The sequence below is a fragment of the Melozone crissalis genome, unplaced genomic scaffold, assembly GCF_028551555.1.
Source record: "Melozone crissalis strain CALT ecotype California unplaced genomic scaffold, PUWL_Pcris_2 ptg000017l_1, whole genome shotgun sequence".
In the NCBI taxonomy this organism is placed as follows: Eukaryota; Metazoa; Chordata; class Aves; order Passeriformes; family Passerellidae; genus Melozone; species Melozone crissalis.
In genome coordinates, this window is record NW_026535795.1 from 11,569,706 (window position 1) to 11,583,230 (window position 13,525).

Sequence of the window (13,525 nt, forward strand, 5' to 3'; positions counted from 1 at the left end):
CAGAGCAGAGCACAAGCACAGAATCACAGAAGGTTTTGGGGTGGAAGGGACCTTAAAATTCACTTCATTCCAACCCCCTTCTATGGGCAGAGACACCTTCCACCATCCCAGGGTGCTCCCAGCCCTGTCCAGCCTGGCCTTGGGCACTGCCAGGGATCCAGGGGCAGCCACAGCTGCTCTGGGCACCCTGTGCCAGGGCCTCAGCACATTCTGAGTAAAGAATTTCATCCCAGCATCTAAGCTAAATCTCTTCTCCTTTAGTGTAAAACCATTCCTGCTCACCTTGTAGGAGTAATAGTGCAGCTGTTCAACAGACAGTGTGGACTTTTGGGAGGTATTAAACATCATATTATGGGTTTTCCTTCTCAAATTCCTAGGCGAATTAATAAAATAGTTCCAGGACTTGCTGTAACCATCACCCTGTTGCTCAGCAGGTTTTTAGTCTTAGATCTAAATCACCTTTAAAAGTCACAAAAAAAGCTGGACAGGAGTGATGGGGAGGGTGTGACCTGTAGCAGCCTCCCAGTACCAGAGGAAGAATTTGCCATGGCAGAAAATCAGCACATCAGAGCAAAGCTGGAAAGCAGTGCAACAGGTTTTGGGGGGTGGTTCTATGAGAGGAGTATTTCATCAGCTTGCAGCTAGAATGGATGCTGGGAAATGATTTGCTTTGAAAAATGAAGCATTCTTCAGTTGGGTAGAGATGGAAAAGGAGGGCTGCAACATCTCCACTCCAGGCTGCAGTTCTGGCTGTTTCCTGGTCTCACAGTCTCAATGAACTAACTTCCAAGTGACCATGCTTTCCTTAACACTGCAACAAGCTCTTCAATCTCTTCATTCAGACAGGACAAATGCAAACATCACCATCAGCTGCTCCCTGGAGCTCAGTTCCACTGACTCAGAAAGCAAACCAGCTCAGCATTCAGAGCTAATGCTATGCAAACTTTAAAAATCCCATTCACCTGAATTCCTGACACAAACTCCTGCAGTGGTCTCAGCACCACTCACGGACTCCAAAACCTCTACCAGCTCCCAGATTTAAAGCTAAGAACATTCTGGAGCTGTATCCTTAGTCCCATCATCAGTCAAGTGTTTACAGAGCTCCATCATTTGTTTCCTCATGAACTTTCAACCTTTTTTACTTCAGGATTAGAGGCTCAGCTGGTAAATGCCAACCTCTAGACCAGCAGAGGAGTTTAACCTTGCAGAGTCTGTAGTGGTGTTTTGGAAGGAGGGAGAAGAGTGTGGGTGGCACCAGACCTGTGATCTCTAAAGAGATTGTTTAAGGAAGGGTTAAACCTCACCACAATCCAAAGTGCTCCAAGATGTACAAAACAAAAGAAATCTGAGTTCAGGAAGTCAGGGCAACGTAAAGAAACAATAAATAATTTTAACTATTTTATATCTTGCCTTGCAGTATGTTTAAAAACAATAAAAATAAGCTCTGGGCACAGGTTTCACACATCCTAAGGAGCCCAACCGTGCACTGTGCAGACTCACAGGATGCTGCCAGCAAAAAATGAAAGTTCAAATCAAAGCAAAGACAGCTGGGAATTCATCAGCACCTGGCTCAGGGCAGAAGTTGTCCCTTCCTCCTTAGTTCAGCGTCCTACAGCAAAGGCAGGATTTTGCACAAAGCCTGTTAGCTGCAGGAATTACTGCGTGGCTGAAAGAGATCAGTACCTGAGCTTCTTCAGCACCTGGTGCTGCAAAATTTTTAAAAGTTCCAATAACCACATTGGCTTTAGGTATTTGCATCTACAGAAATAGTTTTCTCTTTTCTTTGGAAATTTTTGGTTTCTCCCACACACATGGGATCAACAGGTCTCACTGTATTGCAAATATACCCTTTTTTTTTGCAGGTTTATTATTTAAGATTCTCATACTATCAATTATCAGTTCTTACTAAGAAAAACAGTACTTTTTTAGTGTTTTGTTTTGTGGGGTTTTTTCCTGCTGCAAAAGAAATAGATTTTGGTGCAAAAGGAGTATCCTTGCCCTGCTGAGATAACAGCTCATGCTGAACAATTACACCCCATGAGTGCCCAAATCTGCCTGAACCATCCCAGAATCTTTACCAACATCCACAAATGGTGACAATTCAAGGGAGTTTTCTTGAATGGAAAGCAGTTAACAGCATTGTAACCACAGGGTGGGTAAATTAGGAACAGCTTTAGATCCTTATTTTTAGGAGAAGCACATTAATAATTTCCCTACAATTAAGCAGGCAAGGAAGGATGAGCAGAAGAGAGTTAACAATGAATGTGACTCATCTTTCATGCTAAGTCTTTAAGTTCAGTCATAAGCAAATAAAAAAAAAGTGTAATTTTGAATTTTAATGTCACGTGAGGATCATTAACAATCAATTTGCATGAAAATTTGTACTTTAAGAAAGAACAAGGAATGAAAAGCTGCCAGGTTTGTTTGATAATGCACATATCTGATGGCCATTCACTGCAAGGACACTTCCAGGTAGCAAAGGCACAGCTGTGTTCTTGGTATTTTGTGTTCTTGGTATTTTATATTATTTTCTGAGCATCAACAGTCCTGAGTTGATGCTATGCTGAGTTTCTATGCAGTTGCCTCAAACCTCCTTAATAATTCTAACTAGAAATGAAAAGGTTTGCATGTATATCATGTATTCAGTGGTGTGATAAGAGAGCCATTATCATTTCCCAGGTTTAGAAACAAGGTCAAGTTTAAACCCTGAGTACTCCCTGCTCATCTTACAGAAGAACTAAAAATAAGGCTGCTGAATAGAGAAACAAAAAAAGTTGGGGAAAATATAGATTGAATTGAGAATACATTATTAGTTTATGAACTTGTCTTGTACCCCGTGTGGCTTTGTATTCCTCCTGAATATGTTTGTTTACTCCCTGTTCATTAATATAAACAAGAGAAACCAGGAAACACATTCTGGACCATTACTGCAGGTCTGTGTGGCACTGGATGCAATGCTGACAACTGGATCCTTTCTATAAACTGCATATTTATCACTTCTCAAGGAAATGGCTTCATTTCCCAGCTCTGTTTTGGAAGTTAAACATAAGGAGAGGGAAATATTTCCTTTTGAGAGGACTCATGTTTCATACTGCAGAACATCTACAATACAACAGCTTTGTCCTCCATCTCCCTCACTGGCTTCACAGATACTAAGTTGGATGGAAAGAAGAGAAACTGGAGTGCTTGTAATCTGCCTCCTCCTTTCCTAGCACACACCCACCCCATGATTAAAACTGACTTAAAGCAACAGCTACTGAGCTGCACTGAATTAAACAGAGCAGTGACAAGTTCAGGTAATTACCAGCCAACACCAACAAAGGGATTGTTACATTCCCTACACCACTATGACTGCAAAGACATAAAGGAAGAAGTGGCTTTTTCAGACATTCTATTAATGACACAGCCACTCTCCTTCATTCAGATATTTCACAGGCAGCACAACCCTCACAAAGAGCCTGGATGCACCTCCCAGTCTGGGTGTAGTGCTCAGAGCTGCATCATGTCCTGGTTTAGGGCAAATTTGGGAGAAAGCCTCCAAAGGGGCTCCTCCAGAAAGCAAACCCACACAGCCCCTGCCACCAACTGGGTTGGGAAGGATTCCTCAGAGAGAAGTGGAAAGAACCTGTTTATTTAACAGGCACGGCACCCCCAGCACACAAAATGAACAATACTGGATGGCACCACTCTGTCACTGCTCTGAAAAAGATGACAAATTCAGAAAGTCTCTCTGGGGGTGCTCGCTCTGTTCTCAGTCCCTCCGGTGCTGGGGCAGCTGCTGCAGCCACAAGGTGCAAACTCTGGGTGTTCCCAGGGCCCAGTCTGGAGCAGGTTGGAGTGGTTCCAAAAAAGGGAAAGGAAAAACAGTCCAGGGAAAAATTCAGACAGCTGAGCTAAACTAAGTAATGAGCAGAAGCAAAAGCAAGAGCAAAGCAGTAGCAAAGCAGAAGCAAGAGCAAAAAGCCAAGCAAAATGCAAAAGCAGCACCATATACTGCCCCGTCTCTGTCCCACCAGCCGTGGGGGAGCGGCTGATAACAAAACAAAACTTTCACTCTTCAGAGCCAGTCTTGAAGGCACAGAACATAATATCCAACTTGAACAGAACACACAAATGGGGATACAAGCATCACAACGTCACCCCAGGACAAGCATCAGATGTTATAGCAGATCTGTACTCAGCTTCTCACAGCACAGCACTGTGAACACTGACTGTACTTGTATAAACTTGGAGGAAACAGGCAAAGAGAGAGAAGCAGCCCAAGGGAACCTCATTATCAGTGTCCTGACACTGCTGGGAGCTCCAGCCAGGGACTGACTGCTGGGAGCTTTGAGGACCTCGATTAATGTGCAGAACTCAGGCAGATGAATTCAAAGGTGCCCAGAAACTTCTGTGATCTGGATGAACCTGATAAATTCAGATAGGAATCCTCACATCTGCCAGTTGCTTATTAATGCACATGGAAAAAAATGCTTCTTTTAACAGTAAAATCTAAACCAGACATGACAAAGCTGAACTTGTCTCCCAAAGAGTTCTAAAGGACAGAGGGACGTGGTCTTCCAGCCACCCTGATGCAAAAGAGGACAGTTCCAATACAGAATCTGCTTTTCATATCCATACCCCATCTCCTGGGTGAAGTATGGGGACTTGAGCATCACCAGCAGAGGTTATGTTACCCCATGATGGCAAGGGGGCAATATTTGGCAATATTTTACCCCATTTGTCCATTTTAATGAGCACATTTGGCATTAATATCTCAGGGTATAGAACTATCTGTGTATCAGGCATGAAAATATAAAAAAAACCTCCAAAAAAACTAACCAATGCAGAAAATATTTAAAGGGTCTTTTCATATTCATCCATAACAGCTCTATAGGAAGTGAAAAACTTTGGAGTTAGTCTCCTCAATGATTACATGGAACTCTCTTTTCATCCCAGGAACACATTCCAGAGTGTGTTACACACAAATGAATCACACACTTCCATGCCCACACTGAACTTTGAGTTTGCAAGGAAATCAGTGGAGAGCCTGATGTGACATTTGTAGAACCAGCTCCAGCCCAGGATCAGCCTCAGCTGAAGAACAAAAATGTTTTAATTTCTTATGATTTTAAAGCTCCAGAAAATTCTTTTTCCTCATAGGACTTCCTGCTGTTGAATATTTAACTGAAACTACTGGAGTCAGCTCCAGTAATAAATACTCAGACAGCAAAATACCTGTAGAGCTTTTCCTTGATGAGTCTGTCTTAAAACTGTAAATCTGAAAATTTCAAAGTGTATTTCATACTGGAGAAGCTTCCATATATGGATTTATTTAAATAGATAATTATTTATCATGTTTTTCACACCTGAGCATCTCAACTCCAACAATTTGACAGGTTCTTTTGATTCAGTTCATTGTTTAGTGCTTCTGTCTATGTTGTTTTGCTTAGTTTTGTGGTTTGGGGTTAGTTTTATTTTGTAAATTCTGGTGCCTGCTTTTAGGAAGAGACTCAATCACTGGAGCAGATTTCAGCGTGTACCTGGTGAGTCAATAAACAGATGGTGGAATTGCAGTGATGAGCGCCACACCAGAAGAGACCCAGAGAGAGAATGATAACCAGCTCTGACAAGGAGCCCACCTCTCCCTCTGGTGTCACTCAAGGCATCAGCTCCTCCTGTGACTGATAAAAGCCTGATAAAAGCACAAGTGAGCTGTCCCAAATACCACAGTGATGACAGAAAGCCTCTCAGGTGAGAGGCAGGTTATTATTCCAGCCAAACACTTTGAAAATCCACTAAGACAAAACTGAAGAGAGCTAGAACATCCCCTTGGAGGTGTGTGGAGAGGCTGGGCTGAGCCTCCTCCTACCCCTGTAGTAGCAGAACAGACCATATAAACATGCCAGAAGCCTTAAGAGGATGTTAAGGTAGCAACAGGTACCAAGAAACTAATTTTGAGAGGCTTCTGGAGAGTGAAAACCTCAGAAAAACTGGCTCATAAAAATAGGATTTAGATGCTGTAATATTCCCTCTTTATCAGCTCTGCTCGGATTCCTATCATATAGTGAGTGATTAATTTGGGCATCCAGAGTACCTGAAAGGGATCAAGGAATAAAAACCAACAGCAAACACTCCTCCATACACCCCCCCACAGAGTTTAAAATGTTATCCACAGCCTTACCTAATGTGACAAGTGTCCTGGAAGGACACCAGCATTAATACAGACCTTAAATGATAACATTCTAGCCAATTTCCACAGCATTTTAAACAATCTTTGTACAAGCAAGGCCCACATTTTGCTCAGAATACGAGGAACTGCCACGCAGCTTTTACTTAAAAGAAAATTACAGGCAGGAAATGTTCCATTCAGGTGTGAGCAGTGTAGTGAGACACAGAATCTCTGGGCTTTTTTTTAAACTGCCCTGTACAAAATTGTATTAAATTACTATATGTGCACCAGTGAGAGAGAAGAAATAGAGATGAGCTATTTCCACTGGAGCACCAAAGGATGGCAAGGGGGGCAGATGGAAATTATAGGTTTTTCCGGCCTGCCTATTATGATTGGAGAGTGCAAAGAGAAGAATAAATGTATTGTCATTTATTCAAGCCAGAAGACAGAGAAGCATTAGCACATACTGCAAATAGCTGCCTAGAGAACAGCATTTTCACAGGATTACAAATGTATCTCCTGCCACTAAACATACTGGAATAATTTGGAACTAATACTGTTATATTCTTTTGTAAAAAATTGCCAGTAATTTCTTTTCAATAATACATTGCTCTTAGTGAAGCTGCCCACAGACAATCAGGGTGGTGTGTTTAATTTTATTGATCATTCCATGTGCTGAAACAGGTATTTACTGCCCAATTTGGGCTTTAGGAGTATCCACATTTCAAAGTAAAACCTTTCTTCTGATATCTACCAAACTTTTTCATTCAATATTGAGAAATGTAAAGTATTTTTTGTTCTAAATACTCCAATAAAACTTCTTATGCATAGGGAAGCAAACAGATCTTTCAATTAAAATCTTCAATTAAAATACAATTTTAAATCTTAATCTTTGTTGAAGAAACACCCTGTGATTTTACGTTCCTCTGATCAAGAGAAATCACGTGAGAAGCAGAGATTTAGCTTGGATTTAGCAGGTTTAGGAGCAGGACTATCAATTGAGCAAAACCTCAATTACAGGCTAATTGAATGTATGCTCAAGTACATTATTACAATTCAATAATCATCTCTTCAGAATGAAACAATTCCAATTTGCTTTCATTTCCGCCTGTGCACATGCATTACAAATTTGCTATTATTCACACTAAAATTAGTCAGACTGGTTGGAAGCCCAGTGTGTCACAGGGTAGCATCAAACTGACCTCAAATGAGCCACTTAACCTCCCCTGCTTCCTAATCAGGGATGAGGAGCAGGATGGGACCTTCCCACAACAATTTGATCCTGTTCAAGTTCCTTCCAGGTGGGTGCATTGCTGAGCAACCCAGCAATGAAGCCATCAGCATCTTTCCTGCTGGACATCAGGTTTTAATTTATTCTTCTATTTTTTTCCCTGTTTGTATCAACAAACATGAAGTTCTCAAGCTGCACCAAGGGAAATACAGGCTGGAGATTGGGAAAAAGCTTTTACAGAAAGAGTGATAAAGTTCTGGAATGGCTGCCCAGGGAGGTGGCACAGTCCCCATCCCTGGGTGTGTTTAACAAAGCCTGGATGTGGCACTGGGGGCCAGGGTTTGGGTGAGGCGTTGGGGCTGGATTGGACTCAATGACATTGGAAGACTCTTCCAACCTGGTCATTCTGTGAATTCCAGGCACCTAACTGAGCCTGGACTGCTCTGACAGCTGCTTGCCCTGGAATCTGCCTTCCCTCTGTTTAGCTGTGGTGCAATCCTAGGTTTGCCACTCCTGGCAGCTCAATCCCCTTTTAATCTTGAATTAATTCCTCCAGATTTGAGCAAGATACAGGATCACTGGGTGGGAATGAAAAGCCCTTGGCATCCAGCACAAGCATTCTCCTCGTGATCTGTGTGGTCCAAACATCTGCATCACACAACACTCCAAGGCATAGCAAAGGCACCTGATCACCAAGGGACAGATCAGCTGGCAGAAAGCAGCACAGTGGACAACCTGATCTCATTTCTACTGCTGCCCTCTGTTTTCATACCCTCCATTTAGATCACTAAATTATACCCTGTGAGCAGATCCAGACTTCAAACTCCTCTCACCCCAAACACAGAGTACCTCAGGAACAACTCAGCCACTTTCTGAACTCACCACCTAAGAGTCAGTGAGCACTCCAGTGGTGCAGCTCTAGGTTGGGTTAAAAAATAAATAAATAAGAACCCAGCATAGGGGATAGCACTTCACCACCTGCCTCAGGAAGCTGAGATTAAGACACCCCCTGAATGTGTCAGGCTCTTGAATCATGGTAATTAACATGGCTAAAATCCAAACACCCTTCAAGAACTACTGATGCTTCTACTCTGGACTTCAGGGTGTCAGCAGAATCAACCCCAGCATTTACTGCCAGCAGCCCTGAACAGTCTCTGCTGACATGCAATGCTCCACCACAAGATTATTTCTGCCTGATAAAATACTGGAAAGGAAAGCAGCTTGTGAAGCTGACTGACAGCCAAACTATTCAGCTGACTACAGCAAAAGCCTCCATAGCCACCATATTCTACTACAAAACTTCCCAAAGAGGGCTCTGTCCAAAGCTTAAATTCAAATACCAGAGATACCAACTTAAACTCATGTCACTTTCACCCTTTTTCCTTATTTTAACACAAATGAAAGGAGGTCCAACAGAATGCCAGTTTTTATAGACAGTTATCTGTGGTATTTTCTGGGTTCCCCAGATGGAGGAGGAATTGAGAATCTAACTCTGTATTCTTACAAGGCACTATATTATATTATATTATATTATATTATATTATATTATATTATATTATATTATATTATATTATATTATATTATATATTGTGCTATACTAAAACTATACTAAAGAATGGAGAAAGGATACTGACAAAAGGCTTAACAAGGTACTAATGAAAACTTGTGACTCTCTCCAGAGTCTCAACACAGCTGGCTGTGATTGGTCATTAAGTTAAAACACTTCACATGAAACCAATAAAACAACAACCAGTTGCTAAACAATGCCCAAACCACATTCCAAAGCAGCAAAACACAGGAGAAGCGAATCAAACAATTACTGTTTTCATTTTTCTTTGATGTCTCTCTACTTTCCAGGAGAAGAAATCCCAAGCAAAGAGATTTTTTCAGAAAATATGACAGCGACAGGGAGGAACCACTCCTTGTGCAGGAAGATGGTTTGCTTCTCCTACCTTTGACGATGAGCTCGGCGTAGTTGGAGACGCCGGAGCCGCCGTCGGAGCGGATGACGCAGCGGTACTTGCTGATGCTGCGCTGCGACGTGTCGGCCACGCTCACCGTGGCTGAGAAACGCCTGTGGTTGACCACTCGAGTGACCATCAGGGCCGTGTCCCTCCCGTTCCACTGCTGCAGGGGCAGAGAGAAATATTGCCATCATGGGGACAGGTAGGTTAGGTGTTGGTGCATCTGTGTGTGAGTCGCTCCTTGGGGTGATTAACGTGGTCAGAGTTCTGCGTTCACGTTGCTGGGAGAGGTTTTGGACAAGCATGGCTTTTCAAGGGAAGAATTCAGCCTTTCCCTCAGGAAATCCACAGGGCTGTCTGACCTGGGCCCTAAATATGAGGGTGCTGAGGCCCTGGCACAGGGTGCCCAGAGAAGCTGTGGCTGCCCCTGGATCCCTGGAAATGCCCAAGGCCAGGCTGGACAGGGCTTGGAGCAGCCTGGGACAGTTGAAGGTCCCTGCCCATGACTGGATGAGCTTTAAGGTCCCTTCCAAACCCAAAACTGTGATTCTATTATATATTTAAGTTTGCATTTCTATTTAATATTTGAGCTATATCTGAGCTTTTGGTGTGTCCTAAGGAATAAAGTTTCCGGAGGAACCCATATGAGGGGCAGGACACTGAGGACACTTGGCTTGGTCAGAGTAGGAACTCTGTGACAGGGACAGGACCCAGGGAATGACTGGAGCTGTGTCAGAGGGGTTTAGGCTGGGTATCAAGGAAAGGCTCTTCCCCAGAGGGTGCTGGCACTGCCCAGGCTCCCCAGGGAATGGGCACGGCCCCGAGGCTGCCAGAGCTCCAGGGGCTGCCAGGGGTGCCCAGGGTGGGGCTGTTGGGGTGTCTGTGCAGGGCTGGGGCTGCCCTGGCTGATCCTGGGGGTCCCTCCCAGCCCAGGACATTCTCTGACTCAAAGATTAATTCCTGCAAAGGCTGCAGAGGAGCAGCTCTCACTGCCACTGTCCACTTCCACCCAGTGTAATTAGAGGCCCAGCTTGGATGAGAAAACACAACAGCTGAAGGCTTTGTGTTCACCTCCAAACACTACAAATGAACAGATTCTGTAAATTTGGCCTTTTCAGATGCAAAACACTGATTCTGGACCAATTTAAATAAATTGGTTGGATGAGCAGACATTCTTGTATATCTAACATTCCCCAATAAACCTCTCTACCAATGCCAGACCACATTTTTCCAATTGGAAAAGGGACAGATGAAGAATTAGCCAGAAATTGTTCTCTACAGTATAAACACCTCAACTTGCTCATTTGTCCAGTTTATTAGAAATTTCAAAGAAAAGCACATTGCTATTTTGGCAGTTTCCACTAAACAGTTTTTAGGGGTGTTTCCAAGGCTGTTTTCATTAAATGTTGCAGTTTCAGAGAATGGAAAGCAGGTTTTCATTAACAATAGCAATTCTTTCCTTTCCAACTCTGCTTCTCACAGGGAAATGTTCATATTGCTGTAGGTCAGAATTGTTTTTACATACATGTAATTGTAACTGGGGAAATATTAGAATGAAAGAACCAAAAAAGGTAAGTCAAAAATATATCTCAGTGGGTGCTAGACGTACAACACAGGTAAATAAATTTAGGTTAAAAATGTAATTTTTAGAAGAACAGCTGTGATGAGAGTATAGTTACTGAATATAAAATCATTTTTACATAATGCCAACTACATGTCTCACCAGCTTAAGCCTTTTTCCCAAAACTATTTTAAATTTTTATGATTAGACAAGCCAATTCCTTGATTTAAGCTAGATTTGAAAATGTTATTTTTAAATTTTATTAAAATGCCTGAAGTCAATTATAAAATTTGATAAAATCTGGTAATTATTTGACTACAAAGGCCCTTCCTGTCTTCCCCAGATGTTACAACTATGGGGTGATCAAACCTCAGTCACATCATTCCAAGCTGAGAATAAAACTTTTGGACTGGCTTTAGTGTTCTCCAAATTATCTTGGCCTTGTGTACATGCAACAAGAATTCTCTTGACTTGTTTAGGAGTTGAACATCTAGGAACTCAATGATTTTAAAAGCTTCTGGAATGGTAATGCTGGGAGTATATACATGAGAAAAATTCAAGGGGAAGGAGAAGTTATTGTGCCGTTCACTGGGACACACACACCCCATGTGCTGATGTTGGGATTGGTGTCAATTCTAACACTGACAATGAATTCCCAAGGTTTTTGCTGCAGCCACCAGAACAGCAGGACCCAGACAAGTTTCATCAGTAGACTGCAAATACAACATCCAGGGAGGGAATGCTTTACTCTTTCAGTGAGTGACTAAAAGGAACAAGACCAAATCAGTTGTCAATGCAGCCAAGGGAAACTGGGAGCAAGAACTGACTGCAAACTGGGTTTGCCTATTTTAACCACCCAGATAAGTAATTTCAGACCTTGGAGATTTCCTTCTTAACAAATATCAGTTGACTCCAGGCTGAACAGTTTGAGGGTGAAAGGAAAGCAGATGGCACAATAAAGCAGAAGAGAACTGTTCCACTTCCTCTCCCTTCTGCTTTATGGCTGAGTGTTTACAGGTACATGGGCATTTGTTTGAAACCAGAATTTCGCTGTCACTGGCCATTTTTTCCTTTTTCTGTCTCCTAATTCCATACTTTATCACCTCAAACTCTTACCTATAAGCGATTTACGGCAGCTCTTCAAAGGATCGTCATGAAAACATTTTGCCTCACCACCAATCTTTCTCCAGCTATTCATTTCACTTGCAAAAGCAAAGAAAGCCCCAAATGAACCACAAAAAGCCATTTCTTTACCTGGAGCCAGAGCTTGTCGTGCTGTGACCACTTTCCCCCGGCGATGCACTGGAAGGTGGCGTTCTGCCCCACGTTCACCTCCACGTTCTGCAGCCGCAGGAAATGCGGGGCTTTTCCTGACAAAAGAGGCACAGGATTGTAGCCATGGCATTTTCTGAAAAAGCCTTTCTTTCAGATTTTTCCTCCTGAGAAGCTGGAGGCCTCAGGAACAAAATGTAAACAATGATTATCTGCTGCTGTGGAATGCAACAGGTGCATCTGTGATTGGTCTCATGTGGTTGTTTGTAATTAATGGCCAATCACAGGCAGCTGGCTTGGACTTTCTGTCCAAGCCACAAACCTTTGTTATCATTCCTTCTTATTCTATTCTTAGCTACCTTTCTTATAAAATCCTTTCTTCTATACTTTTAGGATAATTTTATTATAATGCATATCATAAAATAATAAATCAGCCTTCTGAAACATGGAGTCAGATCCTCCTCTCTTCCCTCATCCTGGGACCCCTGTGAACACCACCACAGAGGATGGCAAGGGTAGAGCCTGGCAGGAACCACCCCTGCTGCACCCATCCAAGCACCCAGCAAAGCCTTTGCAAAAGTGGCTTTGCAAAACAAAGCTGCCCTTGGGTGTTGAACTGCTCCCTGTAGGGAGAAGTGGTGATGGAGCTGGGAAAATGTGGCCTGGCTCCTCTGAAAATAGAGATTTGGATCAAATCACAAGTTCATGGTCACCGGCACAATTTCTTATTGCCTGCTATAAAGAGTAATTGAGTCATCTCTTTTCTTCACAAAACTATGTTTCTAAAAAGGTCAAAAAAAGTCAAATGCTTTTGTGCCTGTCAAGCATGACTGACCCAAACCCCATTTTCACATGAGTCTTTTATTCTTTTTCTTTTCTTGACCATCAAATACGTCCCAGACCTTTAGAATAATGTTTCATCAATATCAAATCAGATATTAAATGAAATATTCATCTAACTGACAGTATTATATCATTGGCTTAGTTTAAGATCACTGATATCAATGTTTTGCTGACACTAAATTCAGCATTAGTTCAAAATTAAACCAGTGATATTAAAAATGCAGACATTGGGGTTTTTTTACAAAGAAACTAGACGAGAGGATTATCTTTTTGATTAAATATCAGACTGAGTTAGGTCTCTATTTAACTAAAAGAATAAACAAGATTACAGCAGCAAATGCAACACCTTTAAGTGCACTATTTTCTTGCAGAAAAAGGTTTGTGCATAATTTGAAAAATTTTAGTATGACACTCTGAAAAAACACCTAAAAAGGTCAGTGTTTTTCAACAATATCTGCACATTTTCTAGTATGATTAGACACTGAAATACATAATTTCACAGG

At 42.2% G+C, this 13,525-nt stretch overlaps 1 protein-coding gene across 6 annotated transcripts in view; it reads right to left on the bottom strand.

The window, feature by feature from the left end:
- Positions 1-13,525, bottom strand: part of PTPRT (protein tyrosine phosphatase receptor type T) — a 477,440-nt gene that overhangs the window by 269,950 nt on the left and 193,965 nt on the right. For all 6 annotated transcript variants that reach the window (XM_054274915.1, XM_054274912.1, XM_054274914.1 and 3 more), the window contains exons 5-6: positions 12,162-12,277; positions 9,335-9,509 (exon numbers count right to left, since the gene is read on the bottom strand). In XM_054274915.1, coding sequence (XP_054130890.1) covers positions 9,335-9,509; positions 12,162-12,277 — 291 coding nt within the window. The remainder of the gene's footprint in view (positions 1-9,334; positions 9,510-12,161; positions 12,278-13,525) is intronic.